Consider the following 22,286-nt stretch of genomic DNA (forward strand, 5'->3'; position numbering starts at 1 on the left):
TCTGCCCACACCTGGCAGCAATAGGGGGTACTCCACATCCTTAGAGCAGTGTGAGGAAACACTGATCATGTAGAAGACTTGGGCTGCAGGTTCAGGTCAGTGGATGAGCACATGCTTAGCATGCATGAACTCTGGGCTCATTCCCTGACACACACACACACTCACAAACACAAGTGTGTGCGCACACCAAAGGAGAAGATGTGAATAAGATCCAGAGTTTTATAATTCTTATATGTCACAGTTGAAAATCATTCATCATGCCAAGTCCTAGGAAGATCTCAAATTGAAAGAGAAACTTTTAAAGAATGTCCAGTACACTATAATGATGTGATGTTTAAGTCTGGGGAGGCAGCACAGTGGGTGCAAGTGTTGGCCACACGAACATGAAAATATGACTCAGATCCCCAGAACCCACATAAAAGCAGAACAACGTAGCCCCAGAGCTTACAATCCTAGTGCTTCTACGGGGAGACAGCAGAAAGAGACCAGAGAATTTAAGCTTGGGGTATACAGAGGAAGAAGAGCAACAGGGGCTCTGCCTCAAACAAGGTAAGAAGGAAGAACCAACACCAACGTTGTCCTCTGACTTCTGCATGAGCACCATTAGCGTGCACATATCTGTTGCAGTCACATACAGGAATGTACACATACATACACGCACAACTTTAAAGTAATTTTTCCGGAAAAAAATATGGCTTCATGGTTGTGCTGGATAGTCTTATGTCAACTTGATACAAGCTATTCATCTGAGAGGAGGGAACCTCAATTTAAACACACACACACACACACACACACACACACACATACATACAAAAACAAATAAAACCTTCAAAAGACGAGACCGTAGGCAAGCCTGTAGTACATTTTCTTTATCAAAAATAATGTATTCATTACTTTTGTGTGCATTGGTATATTGCATGCATGTATGTCTGTGTGAGGGTGCAGATCCCCTGAAACTGAAATTACAGACAATTGTGAGCTGCCATATGGGTGCTGGGAATCGAACCCCAGTCCTCTGAAAGAGCAGTCAGTGCCCTTAACAGTTGAGCCATCTCTCTAGCTCCCTAGTAAATGTTCTTAATTCATGTCTAATGAGGGAGGGCCCAGCCATTGTGGGTGGAGCCATCCTGGGCTGGTGGTCCTGGTTCTGTAAAAGAGCAGACTGAGCAAGCCATGAGGAGCAAGCCAGTAAGCACCACCCCTCCATGACCTCTGCATCAACTCCTGTCTCCAGGTTCCTGCCCTGCTTGAGTTCTTATGCTGACTTCCTTTGATGATGAACAGTGATATGGAAGGGTAAACCAACTAAGGCCTCTCCTCTCCAAGATGCTTTGGTCATGGTATTTCAGCACAGCAATAGTAACCCAAACTAAGGCAGTGAATGAGCACATTGGCTGCTCTTGGAGAGGATTTAGGTTTGGTTCACAGAAACCACATGGAGATGCACAACCATCTTAACTCCAGCACTAAGGGATCCGATTCCCTCTTCTGGCCTCTGCAAGCACAATACATGCATATAAAATAAAAAATTAAAAATGGGCAAATAAGAAAACAAATAGCAACATACGCTAGCAAGGAGGCAGAGAAAGGAGAGCTTTTTTTTCATTGCTGATGGGAGTGCAAAGTAGTGAAGCCACTGTGGAAATAAGTATGGAAGTTCTTTTAAGAGCTAAAAATAGAACCATCATACGGTCCATCTACATCACTCTTGGGAATGGAGTCAAAGCACTACACTACAGCACGTACTCTTACCCAAAGATGCTGTAGCATTGTTCACAATAGTCACCGTGGAACCAGTTTTGGTGTCATTAATGGTGAGTGACATGTGAAAAATGTGGCACATTACATACACAACAGAGTTTTGCTCAGCCATAAAGAAAATAGAATTAAGGGACTAGAGAGGTTTCTCAGTGGTTGAGAACACTTGCTGCCCTTCCGGAGGACTCAACACAGGTTCCCGGCTCCTTCCTCAGGTAGCACAAGACTACCTATAGCTCCAGATCATCTGCTGCTATCTTATGGCTCCTGTGAGCACCTGCACACACGCACGCGCGTGCACGCACACACACACACACACACACACGCACCTAAGTAATTTTTAAAGAAGAAAAAGGATTACAAGAAAACATAACAGATAACCTGGGAAAACTGATTCTCAGTTTAGAAAAACAAACAATGTGCTTAGTTGTGACAAGCGTATAAGCAGAAATACTTAAACCCACCAATCAGCCAGTACTGAAGATGGTCCAATTAGCAAAGATGACTTATAAACCCCATTGGAGATACTTCCGCTTCCAGTAAATTTGGAGTACTGGGAGCTGAATTTATCCTTCAGACTAGAAAGAAGCAAGACAAATTATATTTTTTTAAAAAAGCATGACACAATAAAAGCCAGTGTCTTTGATTGATTTTCCCGCTGCTGTGACAAAGTACTCTCTCGAAAGCACCTTAATGGAGAAGCAGGTTACTGAGCTCTTGGTTCCCGGTCACAGTATATCAGAGCAGGGAAGCCACAGAGACAGAGAGCAGCAAATGTATGCACACTGGTGCTCAGATAATTTTCTGCACCTACACAGTCCAGGACCCACTGCCTAGGGAATAGTGCCACCAACAAGGAGCAGGTCTTCCCACCTCAGTTAAGGCAATCAAGATAACACCCCCTCTGACGTGATCATAGGTGCAAATCCCACGCCCATCTTTCTGACAATGAACATTAGCCATCACATACAGGGATCTCTGAGAAACAGGGAACAAATCATATGAACCTTATAACTAACACAGATTTCTGTTTTGAGAGAATTTCTAGGCTGAAGTACAAGGAAGGGGGTTTTAAGCTAAAGCTACAAGGTTCTTGATTCGTTAGATCAAGATGTGTATAAACTCATTACAGAGTACTGAAGAGAAAGAGCCAGTACTGAAGAGGGTCTTCTTCAAGTGTTCAGTTACGTTAATTGGTAAACTGGTGTAAGAAAGAATCATCCAAAGAATTAAGAACAGTACACGATACTTACATTTGATCAGAAATAGGGTCCATTTTCACCAACCAGATAGAAAACTCATAATCCATGAGATGCTGGTAGAATGCACATAAAGACGTCATTTTAGAGAAGATTAATCGTCCCTAGCTAGACCACTCTTCTGGGACCACATGACACATGCAATCAATACCTGAGAAGATTGAATTATTTCTAAATAATGTAGCTGCATCTAGGATGAAGATACAGAAATGTAAAGATTCCTAACCTTCAGCACTATAATTTCTTCTTTTGTTGTTTTATTGGTTTTTCTGAAACTGGGTCTTGCTATATAGTCTTGACCTGGATCTTCATATGTAGCTAAGACGGCTTAAACTCTCCTCCTACCTCAGTATCCCAAGTGGTAGGACGATATTAATTTACCATCCCCATCTGGCTTTAAAGAGCTACCATTTCTGACCATCTAATGGATGGAAAAATGTAAGGAAACATTGCCTATAACTGGAATAATAGCTAATCAAAAGTGATAAAGAAATGACATAGAAGAGCCAGTCAGTAGCTCAGTGCGGTAAGGCACTTGTCATCAAGACTGCTGATCTAATCAGATCATCATCCCTGGAGGATGAAACACCTCCTACAAGTTGTCCTCTGACCTCCACACACATATGCAGGCACAGAGAAAGAAAAAGAGAAAGAAAACATAAAAAAGAAATAATGTCATTATTAGAATAGCAGACAATCACATTAAAATGATTATTATAACTACATCCCATCTGTTTTTAAAATTAAGCCAAGACATGAAAGATTTGTCTTTTTAATTCAAACTTCTATGGATGGAAACTACAGTTGGGAAAGAACAGGTCTATTTGGCTTATAGTTTACAGTCCATTGAGGGAAGCCAAGGCAAGAACTCGAGGCAAGGACCCGAAACAGAACACCGTGGAGGGATGCTGTTTACTGGCCTGCTTGCTCTGACATACTCAGCTACTTTTCTTTTATATTCTAGGCCCATCCTGCCCACAGTGGGCTGGCTCTCTTTCATCATTAAGGAAAGACTCTACAGACTGATATAATGGAGACAGTTCCTCAGTTGAGGTTGCTTCTTTTCAGGTGACTCTAGCTTGAGACAAATTGACAAAAAATAACTAGCACAATTATAATTGGTCCTGCTTGTAGAACAGTTAAGTGAATATATATATATATATATATATATATATATATACTATTATTTTATATGTGTAAACTATATATAAAATTAATATGTATAAACTAAAATATATATTATATATAATATATATAAACTAATAACCCTGTATCCAGGTAACTTTTTTTTCTTTTGGAGTATTTCCCTTCAACTATTCCCTTCAGTTCAGTTTTCAGGCTCTCTCCCTCTGTCCTGCTCCAAAATGAATTGCTTTTCAGATCCTGTTAAACATTAGCAGATTATTTTCATAGAAAACTTGCATAATTTTCAGTGAGATGAGATTTCAAAATGTTTTTAAGTCTCAATTTGGGTGTATTTAGCATGAAACTGAATGAATGCAGCTAAACTGTACAGTCTGATGTTTTCAGTGGGTGCATATTCATGATCCCATTTCACATTAAATACATCCATTCCACCAAGAGATCCTTTGTAGCCTCTGTATCTCCAGCAAACCACCGAGTGGGTGTCCTTTATGTCACCATATGCTATTTGGACTTTATAAAAAAATAAAATGGCAAAACATGTATTCTTTTTGGCTTGGTTCCTTTTACCTAGAATTATTTTGCCCTTTCTCATACCGTAAGGTGTGCCAATACTCCGTTCATTTTATTTCTGAGTAATGCTTCATTATATATTTATACCAAAGTTTATTACCTTCAGCTATTGACCGACATTTATATTATTTCCAGTTTAGAGCTTCCATCAAAAGAGACACCGCAAATGTTACCGCACGAGTCTTTCTATGGACATGTGCTTTTACTGGGGGGGGGGGCAGAGTAGCTAGAAGTGAAATAGCATGAATCCAAGAGCATTTAAGCACCTACTCTTTGAAACTTTTTCAAATACTGTCACAAGTATTTATCATTTCACATTTCAGTCGGCAATATTTGAGAGCTACATATGGCTACATGCTCTTTTAGCCCACTTAGTATGTCCCTAATGATATCATAGTTTAACCTGAATTTTTTCTAGCTATCTCATGATGAGAACTTTTCATGTTCTTATTTGGCATTCAGCTATTTTCTTGGGTAAGATAAGTATCTATGTATTTTTTATTATAAAAAATATAAGGTGTGAGGTCAATTATTAGAGGAAAAGAACCATATTTTTAGTGTGTAGCATCAAAACAACTGGCTATCCATATGCAGAAGGAATTTTGATTCATACTTCTAATGCTACAGAGAGCAGTCAATCAAAATGAATCATGGGCCCAAGTGCAAATCCCAAAACTGTATGTTTTCCAGGAGGAGGTACAAGAGAGTTCTCTTGTTACCCAGGACTAGGTAGGCAAAGCTTCTTAAATATGTCAACTGAAGAACATGGATATTTGGAAAAACTAGAGCAGCTAAATTAAATGTCCCTGCTTTTCAGAAGATAGTTAAAGGAGAAAAGAAAAAGGGAAAAAGAAAAAAAAAACAAGCTAGAAGAAAAAAAAATACTTGCTAAGGGCCTACCTGGCAAAATAGTTGTGTTCAGAATATATAAATAACCTTATGATTAATAAGAACACAATTGAGCACACTACTATTTAGATTTGTATATTAAATGTGTAACTTTAGGCATTGAATCCCTCAGAGAGGGGGGAACAGAACAGAAAAGTTTGGAAGCACAGAAACACAGTCACCTATTGTCGTTAAGAGGAGATGGAGAGAAGCAAAGAGGCAGAGATTCTGCACTGAAAAGAATCTTCAGATGGTTCATGGTGGGGGGGGGAGAAGAAGACAGGTACCCAATTTTCTTCAAAGTACCTTGTCTTGTAATAAAAGGCCAGCCTGGGCAATGTGGATCACATATAATGAAACAATTTTGAAAACGACCCAGTGCCTGACTGGAGGCTTGGACCAACCAGTAGTCATAGGTACAGATGATATTAGAATTGAAGAGTGGAAAGATACTCCTTACTGAGTGTGTAGAGTACAGGGTAGCTCTAAGCCACTGGTCACCAAATGGGACCCCTTTCGTGACAGAGTACCACATCTCCACCCCCACCCACCAGTCTGGGGAGGAGCTCAGCACTTGCCTTTCTGTGGCAGCTCTACTTGCCCACCACAGCTCTGCATATCCTCACTGAGGAGCAGCACGGGAAAGAACAAAATGAGATAACCCGTGTAAATCATTAACGTAACGCCTGGAACACCCAGAGCCCAATAAATATTGGCTTTACCTCCCCTTCTGCCTGCTTCCATGACCAAATGGAAGGCAAATTGCACTGTTGGCCCCAATTCAGAGGTTTTTAAATTTTAGAGCCCCTGTGTTAGGCTGGGTATCATTAGAGGCTTCTGGGTTGAGAATAGAAACTTTTGAAACAACTTGAGTCTGGACTTGAAGCTCTGACATTGAGCTCCACCTCAGAGTCAGCAGCAGAGCTGGAAATGTCCCAGGTTCCAGAAGCAAGTTACCACATCCTGAAAAAATACCTAAGATTTAAAAAAAAAATCTGTTCTGTGTAAAAAGAAAAAGAAAAAGAAAACGTATTCTCCGTTCCCCAACTCTCCTTGGCCCATTCCTCCTCAGGGAAGGAGAACTGAATTATTCGATTGGCCAGCATAAAGACAGGGTCTCTCAAAGGGTGTGCACAGTTCAGCCCTTCTGCCTTCTCAGAGCGAACGTGACGTGGGGGAGACTCCCAGCTGTACAACCATGCTTGCTCTTGGTAGTTTAAAGATATGAATAGAAGAGCCACACGCTTCGGATTTTTTCACTTTCCCCTCCACCGGCTTTGTCGGTAGTGTGGTGAGCTGTCTCTGGTTGCTCTACTCCTGCTTTTGCCTGATAGGAAAGAGTGGACCTGTTTGGGGGTCCCCCTCAAAAACCAACCACAATCTACCCTGTCTCGTGAGCACTCGAACACCGCCGGGTCCCAGGGCTTTCAATGCGTTTCAGTGATATAAGGGTGTCCCCTTCAGACCTCTTCCTCTCTGCTCATGTTTCCCTCCTCCCTGGAGCTTTCATACTGACATTGCTGCCACCCAAGTTACCACCCAGAAATAGTGACAAGCATGCACTCTTTCCTGATTTTTGTCCCGGAGTCAAGCACCCAACAGTGTAGTTCTCTTTGACTCTCAGAAGACCTAGCATGCCTAGGAGCACTCAAGACTCTGGTTAAGATCAGGAGTTCAAGCCCCACGCTCCCTTTGTCATGTAACTTGGTACCCATAACCTCACCATCTAGGTCCCTGTTTCCTCATCTTTGCCTGTTCTTTTTCAGTGACCTATGTTAGGTTTAACACGAACAAGGAGCTGGTCCTTTCTGCCATACGTACAAGTGAAATGATCAAGAACTCCATGGCTCATTTACATTTTGGTAAACATCGCTATATATTTCTTTGAATGTTCTTATGATTGTCTCCTCTTTTAAAGAGAAAACTCCGGGATGCATATTCTGCCCTGGAGCCCAGGACTTCTCAGAAAATAATGTTTACTACTAAGTCTCCAAATAAATGCCGCAGGCACTTTCTAAAACACACCAATTCTTTGCTACAGAATTTCACCAAACTTTACTATAGAATTACCTATGCCACTCACTGTTTTCTTAAGGGTTGTTAAATTGTTGCCCATAGGCCAAATCTGGACCATGACCTGTTTTTGTAAATAAGCACACATACTCATTTGCTTACATAATATCTACCGCTGCTGCTTTTTTGATGCATCCCAAACAGGGGGCCATTTATTGCAACAGAGGGACCAAATGGCTTCAAAACCATGAAATACTTATGATCTGACTTTCACCTTTCCTATGGTCAGGAATGGTGATATAGAGCAGTAACCACAGCCCTCAAGAGGCTGAGGCAGGAGAACAGAGAGTTCAAATGTGGGCTACCTCAAGATTCTGTCTAAAAATAAACAAACAAACAAACAAACAGAAATAAATAAAATCTTCTGACTCTCATTCTAAAAATTCTTTCAATGAATGTTAATTGGTAAACATTCCATCTTATGAATGTCCTCAGCACATAACCACAAGCGTGCTGATCTCGTGTGAGATCTTGATCTGGAAGAGCAGATATTTGTCTGTTGCCATCAGTGTGGACATCAATCATCCCTGATCCTCGGCCAATGAATTGTCTCCTTAGGCGGCCTCTTCCCCAAGAGAGGACAAGCGACCCGCTGACATGGCCAGCAGGACTGGGGTCAAAACCTCGCTCTGCTGTTCCCCAGCTCAGCCCCTGGTGCATGGCTGCTGCAAAATGTAGGAGTTAGTCACTGCTTCTTGGAGGAAACGGCCTGGCCAGAGTCTCAAATGATAAAGAGGGATTTGTGCTGCTGGAGAATCAGCGGAGGAAGCAACAAGAGTCTCATTAAAGCCGACATCTTACTCAGCTGATGGGGAAGTAGCTTAGCGCCTCTTGGAGTTCCAAAGGCTCTAATGTGTGCATGGTACAACCCAACAGCTTCTAACCTGTTTTTGTTTTTTGTTTGGGGTCTAACTCTGTAGCCCTGACAGGCCTAAAACTAACTGTGAAGAGCAGATCAGAATGGACTCATACACACAGAGGTCTTACTGCCTCTGCCTCCCAAATGTCAAGATTCAAAGCATGCACCACCATACATGGCTCCTTCCATACTGTTTCTCCTTTTATTATTATTATCTTTTCCTTCTAACCTTTTGAGAGGGAACTCTTATATATATATATATTTAGGTCACTTTATTATTACTGAGTTCACTCGCAAATATTTTAAAAAGATGCCATCTATGACAGGTACTCAAGCGTAGTGCTGGTCACAATATAGGAGACCAAGTGTTTGGGGCAAAGAGAATTTGGGCAACAAAGAATTTGGACAAAGAGCCATGCCAGGGCTGCGTGGAGGTCACTGGGAGGTGAGCGAACTGCCTGCAGTCAGCTTGGTAGCGGGTTAGGCAGCATGCTTAGGCAGCAGTCACTTCCAAGTGGCTAAACATCCAGCACAATAGGCTCTGAAAAACGGAGAGTGATGTGAGTTGACCTGGCCATGCAGCTTCAGCGATACTGATTCCGAAGGGATTGCCAGCACTCCCACAATGTTGTCTGCCACGGCTAATCCAGTTCATTCGTGCATTCAACAAATTTTAGTTGAGTACCAACTGTGTACCAACACTTTACTCCAGGAGCACAGTGTGTAAAGAAGTGACACAAAAGAAAAACAACAACTTGTCCTTGTGTCTAATGTGATACCATTATTCTAAGGGAAGTAAACTGAGCGTTAACACTCCATAGAGGAGCTTCTTGAACTGAGCAGTCCACCAGGGGACACTTTGCAAAAGAACTTGAACCAAATCTGAGGCTTTCATCCTCTTGAAAACTAGATCTCCCACCCCATCCCACCCCCATCTTATTGTCTGTGGTAGTGAGACAGCCTGATGCTCCTTAAATCATTCTTGTTTCCAAGCCAATGGATCGTAAATCCTCCAGGAATATTTGTACCAGCCAAAGAATCTTCACCAAATTCTAATCACTTCTGGAATTCTCTTTCTTTCTTTCTTTCTTTCTTTCTTTCTTTCTTTCTTTCTTTCTTTTCAGTGCTACAATTCGAATTCAGAACTTAACAAATTTTAAGTGGGAGCACAATGACTAAGTAAGCTTCTGAAATGAATTTAGGTGCAAAAATGCTCACTGTCTTTTCATCTAACCCATCTACAAAACGAGTCAAGTTGATTGTACAACTATCAGTGGGTAGATAGGTAAATCATGACTTTTACCTGTGGTTAAACACAAAGCAGCCATTGGGAAGATATGCTCAAAGAGCATGTAATAATATAGGAAGAGACATATGATGAAGTCTCGGGAAGACCCCGCAGATGGGTCAGTAGGTAAACATGCTTGTAGCATAAGCCTGACACCCTGAATTTGGATCCTGTAAACCCACATGAAAAGCCAGTGCAGAAGTGTCTGTAATTCAGAACTCCTACCTTAAAATGAGGTAGGGACAGAATAGCTCACAAGTTCTTGGCCCAGCTAGCCTGGAGTATGCATTGCAAGAAATACACACACATACACACACACACACACACACACACACACACACACAATTACTTTTTGAAAGTCTCAAATTGTTAATCAGGCAGAATATATGCTCAATAGAAGAAGCATATGTGAAATAGTGTTAACACCTATAAGGAATGACGGATATGTTTTGATACATGAATAACATACTTACATATTAAAAGGACATTTATTCTTTTAATTTCCAGTTTTTGCTTTAGCAAAGATCCATTACCTTGTGTGACTAAAACAAGAGTAGTGTTAATCCTATGGCTTTTAAAAAGCCAAGAACAAGTATGAAAAGCCTATCAGGTGAGAGCCTGAGATAAAATCCAAAGGACCAAGGTATCAGCTCTGAGTCTTCGAAGTGCTGTGTGGCTTGGCAACTTACTGAACACGGTTATTTGCTCCAGTTTCCCATGTGCGGAATGGAGGGGACTGCAGGCCCTACCTGACCGGTGGTGAGGATTAGTACCTACATCATGTGAGTGTTTGGCACAGAGTCTAACATCTGGGAAGTGCTCAAAACAACAGACAGGAAGTGCTCAGGACACTCACAGGAAGAGTGTGGGTGGGAAGGCCCACAAATATCCCATCCCAGTGACTTAGAGATAAGTAACTCAGAGCTGTGTTTTCAGGAAACAAATTTGTCTCAGACAAAAATCAATCCCCAAACTTTTTACTAATACCTTAGAAGTTCCTCTGAAGATGATGGACATCCTGTACAAATTTGTTTTATGGGCAATTACTTCCTCATCTGTTTTAAAGGACACTGGTCATATTTCGTTGGACAAAGTGTCTTTGGAGTTAAAAAAAATCTAAAAATAATGTTCATAGAATTTTCAGAAAACATTTACCATTTTTCTATATGAAATTTTAAAAAGAATACTGCTTATAGCCAGGCTGTGGTGGTACATGCCTTTAATCCCAGCACTCTGAGTCAGGAGGGCCTTTGTCAGTTCCAGGCCAGTCTCAAAAGTTAAAATAAAATAAATGTTTCTGTAATGCTGATAGTAGTAAATTTGAAGATAAGAATAGATGTTTATACAACCATATTTTCTTCTCAAATATTTATTTCTAAACAAGCAAAATCAAATGCTTATCTTTTATCTCCTACACCCAATGTCTTTCTTTCTGTACAGGTGTATAAAATAACAGGCGCTTGATGAGTATTTATTGGACAAACACAAACTTGCCAATGCTTACCGTTTTAAATGAATGAGAATTCCATTAACATTGCATGCTTTCTAAATCTAGACCAATAAGAAGATCCTCTAGGTGGTGGTTAAGAAAGGGCAGGCTGGAATTTGCATTTCTGGCCCTTCCTTTCCTAGAAATGACGTGTTAGTTGAGAAGAGATTCTGTCTTAGGTTCCCATCGGCCTTTTGTTGTTTTTTAATCTAACTTCGTATCTAAATTGGCTTGATCTTCTGACCCGAGGAATGCTCCGCTCCAAACAGCACAGCCAGACTTTGGCAGCCTTCCCCTAGCCAAGGTCCCTGCTTTTTATCTACGTGGAGTATCTACCTGCCTGTTTTAAGGCTGGGGGCCTGGAACTGAAGGCGTTCGTTGGGAATTAGCCGGGCTTCCGGCCAGGCACCAGGCGTATCACCTTCCTTCCCTTACTTTCTCAGCCTCGGTTTCTTTGACTGGACACTGGGCACATCAAGGACAGCTCACACCTTTACAGCGGAGCCAAACTAGAGTACAGACACTAAAAGGGGCACAGCAGGCTGCGCAGCAGGCTGCCCACCCACCCCCTCTGGAGTCACTGTTGGAGGTAGCACAGTCCCTGAACTCTCCGTTATCTCTTTGATGCTTTCCTGTCTTTCCTCCCACAGCAGAAAGGCAAAATTCTAAACTCGAAGTTTTCATCTAGAACAGATGAGCTCTCGGTTGGTTTTGCCTGGCTCGCCTTTTAAAGGCTGAAGGACTTAGAAAGGTAGATCAATTGGCCGTGAGCTCAGTTTCTTTGGGGTGGGGGGGTGGGGTCTAAGAACCCTATTCTACAAAGTCCAGGTTGGATTCTGCCCACCTCCCTCCTCAATCACACAAAGACTGATCAGAAGAACTTCAGAAAGTTCCAGAGATATCACTCACAAAATCCCTGAACCCACAGCTGAAAGGTGAGTTCTGAAGACTAAGCAAAGGCGCACGCACGGTTGGAGAGGGAAGCGCCCTGGCCAGCAGTAGCTCCCTCCCAATCTGAGTTCCCTAGCTCCCCCGACCCGCATCCGAGGGCACACAAGGGACGGTGACGGCGGGGGGGGGGGGCTGTCCCACTGGTGCTGCCCAACTCTGGGGAGCCGAGCCTAAAGCCCGGTCCCCACCGGGCACCCTAAGCCCGCCTCACTCTGCGCTCCTCCCCACCGTGCACCCTGCCCTTCGACGGTCCTCCGTGAGCTGGAGCGGAGCCGGGAGCCGCGCTCCGCAGGTGAAAACGCTAACCTGTGGAAGTAATGTATGCAGAAGAGACCCAGCAGCACGTTCCCCGGCGGTCCGAAGAGGGAGCGGGGCTGCCAAGCCAGCATCCCTACCGACACCACGAAGGCAGGCAGCTCCTGCAGGAACCAGGCGACGCGCGCGGGCAGGAAGGGAACGGTGTTCCTGAGGTGTTTCCCGTAACTGGAGGGTTCCTGTATGAACAGGGTCAGGATGCCCATGGTGGCCAAAGTAACGCTACCTGCCAGCACCGGGACCTGATGGCACATCCGCATCTTGGCTGTGTTCACAGCTGGTGGCTGCCGCCCGCGTGGAGGAGAGCCTGGCCCCTTTATGGAACACCAGACGCCACCCCGCGTCCGCCCCTCGGACCTGGGTTCCCTCCCCACGCCGGGCCCCCTCCTGCGTGCCTCCCACCTTGGCTCAGCCCGCCCCGGCTCTGCTTAGCAGCAATGCCCATTTCACCCATTTCTAGCTCTTTGGGTTGCAGCTGGGGCACGGGACCGAAGCTTTTGTGAAGCCAAAAAGTGTTTTTCGGGGCCCTCCTCCACCTGCGCTCCGCTGTCCGCATCGATTTCGGCTCCTCTCCACCCTTGGTGGCCCTAGGGTGACTTGCACCCACCAACTTCAGTGCTGCAACTTCTGGGACCAAGCAAGGACCAAGACCAAAGCACTGTTACTTCTCTATCCCTTACGCACGCTCTTGGTGCCGTCTGTCACCTGGCAATGCCCACCGCGGATCGCCCTGGCTAGGACTTCCCACCTGTCCTAGTGTCGACGCCCCTTCCCCCCCCGTCCCCCCCCCCCCCCTCAGTTTTCACCCAACCCCAGGTCCTTTCTCTGATCCCGGGAATGCCATTCAGGTGCCTGGAAACCCTTCCGTTCCCTCTGTGCTGAAACCTCCTCTCCTTTGTCACTCGGTGTCAGTGCCAGCTCTGCCTCACCATGACCCTCCCTCCACCCTTCTGGCAGGTGCCAGCCTTAACGGTAAATGCCCTAATTCCTGCGTGGTCAGAAGCTCCAGTTAACCCTGCAGCAGGGGTCCTGAGAATGCGCACTACACCCCGCCCTCGCTCCGCCCCCAGGTTCCTCCGAAGCTGCCTCAAACTCAGCTTCAAGTTTCCCGCCTCTCCAGAGAAACACCTTTTCCCAGTTCCGAAGCTCTTGAGCGGTGATGATGACGCTCTCTGAACTACCCAGCCTTTCCCCAACCTCCAGACACCCCATCCCACTTCTATTCTTCTCCCTCTCTCTTCCTCATTCCTTCCCTCTCCTTTTTTTCTCCCTCTCCTTTTTTTCTCCCTCTCCTTCTTCCACTCCCCTTCCTCTCCCTCTTCTCTCTCTCTCTCTCTCTCTCTCTCTCTCTCTCTCTCTCCCTCTTTCTCTCTCTCTCTCTCTCCTGCACCGAGACTTTCTTAGTTGCTTTCTCTTTCCCTCTCTGGTCCTTTCTCCCCCTCCTCTGCCCTGTTTTGGCCTGGCCTTCTCAATAGCTTCTTCCCACCTGCTGTTTCCTTCAGTCTTCCTTCTCTTGTGTTACCTTCTTTAATTCCTTAAAGACCTGTTTTCCCCTCTGGTCCCTGCCTGGGGCACCACTCAACAGCCTTTCTCCTTTTCTCTCTCCAATTATTAGGAGCTTTCTCGCCCCTTAATCCAGTTTACCTATTGTAGGATCAGCCCGCCCACCCCAGCCAGTCTGCTCCAGGTTGGAGAAGTTTCCTCTCCACCGAGATAACTTGACAGATGGAGATTCGGAGATTTCGTTAGTGACGCAGGGCGTCCTCTTCTTGGTAACCAAGTAGTAATCATCACCCTGCTGTGTTAAAAATAAAGTAACAAGCATGCCTGTCTGAAGCTGATCATCACGCAGGAAACACCCAAATTATCCGGGGCACTTTCAACGGAATAACCAGGTAGGTGTTGATATCTCAGTAGCTTCCTGAACATCGGCTTTCTGTGTGTTCAGACCTAACTTCTCAGTTCCTACCTGTTCCTTAAAGACGCTCAGATTTGGACTGACAGCAGAAACCCCAAATGGCAGAAACTGTACTCTCTCCCTGCTAGAAAACTCCACTTAGATGCCTCTCAAAGACTTCAAATTCAGCCCATTTATCTTCTCTGCCCAAATTCTCCCTCTGGGTTTTGGTTAGCACTTCCTCTCTACCTTCAGTCTCCTTAGAAGGCTTACCGAGTAAGGGGGCTATGGATGTCATGATCTTACAACTGGAACATTAGTTGTGCGCATTCCAAACCAAACCACGGGAATAATTTTGAAAGAATGAAATGTCTCCATCTCGATTTCTTATCCTCCTTTTGCATAGCTCTGCCAAATCTGAATGTTCACTATCCTTTTTGTCCCCGATCCTATAGAAACTTTTTTTTTTTGCCAATTAACAACCCATGCTTAAAGTAAATTGTATGATTAAAAAAACATTCATCTTCAACCTGGGTATCTGTAAGAGTGGCTGATCCAGGCTGATCTTAGCTGATTGTGACTTTGTTGGTGGAGCATCTCAAAGCACAGCTTTAGGTAGAACTTGGATCAGGAGAAGAGCCTCATCCTGCTCTCATCCTGGGGTAAGTGTGCTAGACCCACCATTCTATATAATGTCAATAAAAAAAAAATTTTAAAAAACACACATGAAATACTTAATACCTTTTGAGGCACAGGCCAAGACCCAGCCCACTCTTGCTTCCTTGCCATTCTATTGGCCAAATCAAATCACATGGCTGATTCATTTCCATTGCAGAAGCAGAAGATTTTTTGCAAAGTTACATAGCAAAGGGCAAAGAGATGTAAGGAGAGTATTGAATCCAAAAAGGCAACTGTATGCATTAGATACACAAAAGAGGGGATCATATTGCAAATGTCAAGCTTAATTGATTCTCATAAAAGGAGAATGTTCTCATAACCTGCACCTAGGTCAAGAGACAATTTCTCAGCATTTTAGGGGCTCCCCTCCCCCTCCTTACAACCCTCTCACAGATTAACCACTACGTTAACTTCAAATACCATAAATTAGCTTTGCCTGCTTCTGAACTTCATTTAAATGGGATCAGACAGTATTTGCTTTTGTCTGTGTTTTAATGGTACTTGGAATTTATTTTACTCGGTGATTGTAAGACACACAGACACAGAATTAATGGTCATGAGGGGGAAAGTTGATATTCTTAGATCCTTAGAAACAAGAGACACAGCATGCCACACAAGAACACCCAAGAAATAGCAGGGCCCACCAGGACACATCAAGGCTAAACAGGAGAGGTGGACTACTTTATGTCCTGTGTTTCAGGGACTGGCTGGTTGTCTGTCTTTTGACCCCGGGATAACTAAAATTGGCATAGAGTAGCCAGAATTTAAAAGCCCAATAAAAGATGGTTCCTTGCTTAGAAAGGTATACTACAGCCATTTAAAATTTCGGAGGATAATCTTGCCCTGGGAAGGGTAATTCCTGCCTTGTCAGCAGGGCACAGTTGGGGGCGGGGGAGAGGGTGCGTGCGTGCGTGCGTGCGTGCGTGCGTGTGTGCGTGTGTGTGTGTGTGTGTGTTGCAAATAGTTCTGATTTGTTTATGCTCAGTGTGCATCATTTAATTCAGAGAGTATATTCATCCCAACTGAAAGAAGAGCTATGGAAGGAGGGAAAAGGTTACTTAATCTCACAGTCTGAGTATAGCCTGTTACGGCAGGGTACGCACTGCAGCAGGGTCAGGAGGTGGATGCTCATGCACGGCAGTTAAGGGACACAAATGAATGCTGGTGCTTACCTTTCTTTTTCTTCTCTTGCCTTTTTACACAGTCCAGGACCCAAGCCCAAAGGATGGTGCTGGCTACATCCACGGTGGGTCTTCCCTCCATGATTAAACCTCTCTGAAACACCCTCTTAGGTTTGCCCAGGGGTATGTCACCTAGATGATGCCAAATCCATGAAAATTAATGGAAAGCTTGCCCTTTCTCAACTTGCCATAAGCATCGCCCAATCACGACATTCCATAACTGCCCTCAAAGGCTCATGGCAATATCAGAGCGTAGATGTATTCGTGTTTTTAAAACAACTGAAAATCACACTCTCACCATCCAAAAAAATGACCAAAAGATGGAACACAGTGCCCAAATAAAAGTTAAATTTGGGGGGGGGGGGACATGATAATGTACACCTTTAATCAGTGTAAGGAGACAGAGACAGGCAGATATCTGTATGTTCAAAGCCAGCCTGGTCTGCACGGTGAGTTCCAGGGGAGCCAGAGCTCAGCCCTTAGTAGAACATCTGTATTAACTCTCACAGACTAAGAGACTATCCTAGAAGGTAGGGAGGAAAGAATGTGAGCGATAAATGGCAGGAGGAGGGCTGTGAAGTCCTGTGTTCTGGACATGACATGGGCATTGCAATCAAAAACTCACTGTAGTTTCCTGCCCAGGAGCAAACCAACAAGACTAGTCAATATTCCAGGAGGCAGCACTAGCTGGATGCAGCAGGTTTTATACATTTATACATATATATATATATGTGTGTGTATATATATATATATATGTATATATATATTATATATATATAATAGGAGAGGGATATGTTGGGTGTCTGTGGAGGTAGCTGAGGAGTAATCAGGATCAAGATACGTTGTATAAGTAGGGAGCAGTGACACACGCCTGTAATCCCAGCACTCTGGGAGGCAGAGGCAGGCAGATCTCTATGAGTTCGAGGCCAGCCTGGTCTACAAAGTGAGTCCAGGACAGCCAAGGCTACACAGAGAAACCCTGTCTTGGGAGGGAAAAAAGATACATTGTGTGTGTGTAGATATGTATTTGTCAAAGAATCAAAGATTTGTGTGTGTGTGTATGTGTTTATTTGAGACAGGGTTTCTCTGTGTAGCCTTGACTGTCCCAGACTCGCTTTGTAGACTACACTGGCCTTAAACTCACAGCGAGGCACCTGCCTCTGCTTCACTGAGTTCTGGGATATAAAGTGTGACACCACCCTCAGCTTCAGAGATGTTTTTTTAAAGGAAAGCAAAATGAACTTAAGGATACGGCTTTTTTTTAATTCTTTTATTTTTATGTTCATTGGTGCGTAGCCAGCATGTATGCCTATGTGAGGAAGTCAGATCCACTGGAACTAGAGTCACAGACAGTTTCAAGCTGTCACATGGGTGCTGGGAATTGAACTCCACTTGAAAGCAGCCAATGTTCTTAACTACTGACCACTCTCTCCAACCCAAAGATAGATTTTTATCCACCACCCCCCCAAAAAAAAAGTGGAAAACAAATAAGCATCAATGACCTGTGGCAAACCTTTATCTTCAACAAAATTTACATCATGATTTGTAACAGTAACAAAATTACAGTCATGAAGTAGCAACAAAAATAATTTTATGGTTGGGGGTCACCACAACATGAGTAACTATATTAAAGGGTCATAGCATTAGGAAGGTTGAAAACACTGCTCCAGATGAAATCAAATAATCCAGTGTACACAACAATATTAACAGAGGTAAAACAATAAAAACAAGCAAATCAATAATAACTGAAATATTTCCCAGTTTGACAAAGGGCTGTTTATATAAATTCAATCTTCTTAATAAGCAGATAGCAGAAAAAAAAATGTCCCACACTGAGACATAATACACGTAATTTATGGGAGACTGGAAACAAACAGTGATTCTTAAAAGTTGTAACAGCAACAGTCTAATTTATAGCTAACTTCAAACCAAAAAAATATGCAGCATAAAAGAGAACAGAACACTTTCAAAAATGCACAAAAATGCTGGAGAAATGGCTCAGTGGTTTAGAACACTGGCTACTTTTTGCAGGTTGGGGAGGGAGGTTGATTCCCAGCACCCACACTGGGTGCTACATAATTGCCTGTAACTCCGGTTCCAAGAGATCTGAGGCCCTCGTCTGGCCTCTGCAGGCACCTGCACATATGTGGTTTACATGTGCTCAGGAAGGAAGGCACACATAAGACACATTTTTAAAAAGGAATGTTTTAATGGTCAAATAAATAAATGCCAGACTGGAATTCTTCCTCTGCTCGGTAAAAATATTATTTAATAAATGAGGCAAAATATTGTTTTTCAGTAAAAAAAGAGTTCTAAGAAATTTAATGACTACACTAAAATAGCAGTCAAGAATTTTTTTCTAGCTAAAAGATGGCTGCCTAATGAAAATGTGGCCTTCAAAGAAAATAAATCTAACACATCAGAATATATTTGGCTAATTACAAAACACAAACACACACAGTTTTCTGAGACAGGGTCTATGGATCCAGCTGACCTGGAATTTCCTAGTTAGCGCATGTGATCTCATATTTGCAGTGGTCCTCCGAAGGGCTAGGATCCCAGGCACAAGCCCCCATACTCAGTAATCTTCTTATTCTTTAGCCCGTGTGTTATAGATTTAATGTTGCTGTCTCTCACGTTCATATGGTGTCTGGTGGTTTGAATGAGAAATGTCCGACACTGGTTTGTAGATTTCAGCATTCTGCCTCCAGCTGGTGGCACAGTCTGGGAAGGTCACAGATGGGAGCCTTCCTTGGAGAACTGCGGGTGGGCTCTGGGGGTTTATATACTCGCCCCATTTCCAGTTCTCGCACTCTGATTTCTGCATTATGTTGAAGATGTGATCTCTCAGCTTCTTTCTCCGGCCTCCCATTGCCATATCTCCCCCATCACTGTGGATTCACCTTCCTGAAGTGGAAGCCAAATAAGCTAATTTTCTGTGAATCACTTTGTGTCACTGTTATCACAACAAAATGGAATGTCGATGCAGAAACACGGCTCTCACCCCTGGAATCCAATATGAGTGACCATCGTGATCGGAATCTGCCCCTCCTTCACTTTTGTCCATCTGTATCTAACATAACATTTGTGTGTAACATGGCCTGGAAACAGATGTAGTTTCAAATTCCATGTTACAACGTGGAAGCTGCTTATCTTTTTTTAAATTAATTTTTTTTATTAATTACAATTTATTCTTTTTGTTTCCCTGCTGTAGCCCCCTCTCTTGTCCCTTCCTATTCCTACCCTTCCTCCCTCTTCTTCTCCCATGTCCCTCCCCCAGTCCACTGCTAGGGGCAGTTCTCCTCCCCTTCCATCTGACCCTAGCCTATCAGCCTATCAGGTCTCATCAGGATTGCCTGCATTGTCTTCCTCTGTGGCCTGGTAAGGCTGCTTCCTCCTCAGGGGAAGATGATCAAAGAGCCAGCCACTGAGTTCATTTCAGAGACAGCCCCTGTTCACCTTACTAGTGAACCCACTTGGACACTGAGCTGCCATGGGCTACATCTGTGCAGGGGTTCTAGGTTATCTCCATGCATGCTTAGAAATACAATATAGGATAAACATACTAAAAGAAGCTAAGCAAGAAGGAGGACCCTTGGTAAGATGATCAATCCTCACTCAGAAAGACATATGGGATGGACATAGGAAGAGGGAGAAAACAAGGAACAGGACAGGAGCCTACCACAGAGGGCCTCTGAAAGACTCTACCCAGCAGGGTATCAAAGCAGATGCTGAGACTCATAGCCAAACTTTGGTCAGAGTGCAGGGAATTTTATGAAAGAAGGGGGAGATGTGTTAGTATTTAGGCAGCCTGCTTCTGGGTTGCCTAGCAACCTACAATGTCATCATGTGTCACCCGCCAGGTAGTCATATCTGGCAGGTGTGGTTATATTGCTCCTTAAAAGGACCAACCTGCCACTTTGTCTCTCTCTCTTGGCTCTCGGCCTCTCTTGCCCTCTCGGCTCTTACCCTTTCTCTTTCGGGGCACCCTCCCTTCCTCCTATCATGTCTCACTCTCTCCTTCTCCCTCTCTTTATCTCCATCTAATAAACCTCTTTCATATAAAATATGCTTTGTGCATCACCATCATTTGGTCCTAACAAGATGAAAGACCTGGAGGGAACAGGAGCTCCACAAGAAGAGCAATAGAACCAAAAAATCTGGGCCCAGGGGTCTTTTCTGAAGCCTCTTATCTTAACAGAACAAAGAAAACAAAAATATTGAAGAAGCACTCTTTGACTACGTTAGTGGAAGCATTAAGTAGGTGGCTAAGGCAAAGCAGGGAAATTATTGATTGTAGGGCTCAAACAACTATCTGTGACATTCAGCCTTGCAGTTGATAGAAACCACAGCTTTGTTAATACCTTCCAAAAGGTTTCCACCAGTTAGCCATAGGATGTTAGGTCCACACAGAGATGGGGGAGGAATGGCTATGTAGAGAGCTAAAGATAACCCAAGAAAAGTTATAATTAGACTCCGGACCTGTAACACTCCAACCTCTTCATGGTCATTGAAGTTCTAATCAGTCCATCAGCCTTGCAGATGTGTCCATTTGAAGGTGTGCTTTCTTTCTTGGAACTTTTGTCCAGAGCTCCCTGTTTGCCCAGAATCCCATTCTGTGTATCTGAGGCCACATATCATTGACTAAGTAGTGTAATATGTCTGCTAGTTGGGAAGCCTCAGTTCTCAGGTCTGGTGTAGACAGGCTTGGTGTTAGGCAGGACAACAGTCTTCAGGGGAGAAGAGTAGCTAGTAAATCCATTATGGAAGTCCTGGATCACATCAAAATTATTAGCCATCATGATCAGAATCTGCCCCCCCCCTTTCACTTTTGTCCATCTGTATCTAACATAACATTTGTGTGTAACATGATTAGAATTAAAATAACCAAGAACACTGTTTTGAGAGAAGGTAAAGGATGAAGGAAACACACATTTTAAGCCACCAAAATTTATATGTCTTTCTAACTAGATCAACTGTGTTTCCCCCTGCCCCGTACTTACTGTTATTTGTACTCTAGGAACTATCTCATGGATTTTTGGAGTATTTAAACAAATCTATTATACTTTGCTTCATTTTCTAGGGCCTCTGACCTCCCTTGCCATGAGCTTTTGACTAGGTTTATAGTACTACTCATGTATTCTTTGCTGTGGAGTGGGCCTCAACAGGACAGCAGTCTTCTCCAGCAGCCTGCACAACACTTTCCAGAACTACTGAGCAGGGAGCACTCTGCCAGCTCAGTTCCAGCATGATTTATGCCCTGAATCCAAAGTGTGTGGTGTCTTTAGTAGGAGGGTTTAACCGGCTAGGTCAGTTGCACAACCAAGAGCAGTGTCAATACTCTGAACTGTTTTGTAAGCTTCTGGGGACTTCCAGGCCAAAAACTCATAAGAGCGTAGCCTTCACCAGGCAAGAGGATTCTGACTTTAAAAACATATTATTTGGGGGGTGATTACAGTTGTGAATATTTTTATTTCACTCCTTATAGAACACAATGGGGAGGGGTAAATATACAATCAGGTAAAAATATTGATTACAAGAATATAATTAGTGATTTTGCTGAAAAGAAAACTAATATGTAATAAGTAATGAATTGTATGTGTCCCTGTTACTTATCCAACTGTCACAAGCTTTGATGTAGACACGAATGAACTGATTAAGTAGTATTGATAATTAATATTTGATGAACATTGATATTTTGATAAATGCCAATCAGATACAAACTTAGCTCGATGTATATTTTTCAGTCTGTCACCTTGAAAGTTAGCCAGTTCTTGTGACATATATGTTCTGTGTGGTCACTGCTAACATGAAATTAGTGGACCCAGAACCCTTGCCTAAAGAGAATTGCAGGATTAGATTTCTATAATTCTTTGATGCTCCACATTTTTACGAACTGATCAGTACTTAATGTGGACTTTTGATTTTGCCAAC

At 43.4% G+C, this 22,286-nt stretch overlaps 1 protein-coding gene across 3 annotated transcripts in view; it reads right to left on the reverse strand.

Moving 5' to 3' along the window:
- The window catches only part of Srd5a2 (steroid 5 alpha-reductase 2), a 39,264-nt gene extending 26,358 nt beyond the window's left edge, over positions 1 to 12,906 (reverse strand). Inside the window, exon 1 of one of the 3 annotated variants that reach the window (XM_055627529.1) lies at positions 12,588 to 12,906. In XM_055627529.1, coding sequence (XP_055483504.1) covers positions 12,588 to 12,856 — 269 coding nt within the window. In that variant the 5' untranslated portion in view covers positions 12,857 to 12,906. The remainder of the gene's footprint in view (positions 1 to 12,587) is intronic. The other 2 variants (XM_055627520.1, XM_055627511.1) reach the window with 2 other exon arrangements.
- Between the last annotated feature and the right edge of the window lie 9,380 nt (positions 12,907 to 22,286).

Source organism: Psammomys obesus, unplaced genomic scaffold, assembly GCF_907164565.1.
Source record: "Psammomys obesus unplaced genomic scaffold, mPsaObe1.curated_primary_1811, whole genome shotgun sequence".
Classification (NCBI taxonomy): Eukaryota; Metazoa; Chordata; class Mammalia; order Rodentia; family Muridae; genus Psammomys; species Psammomys obesus.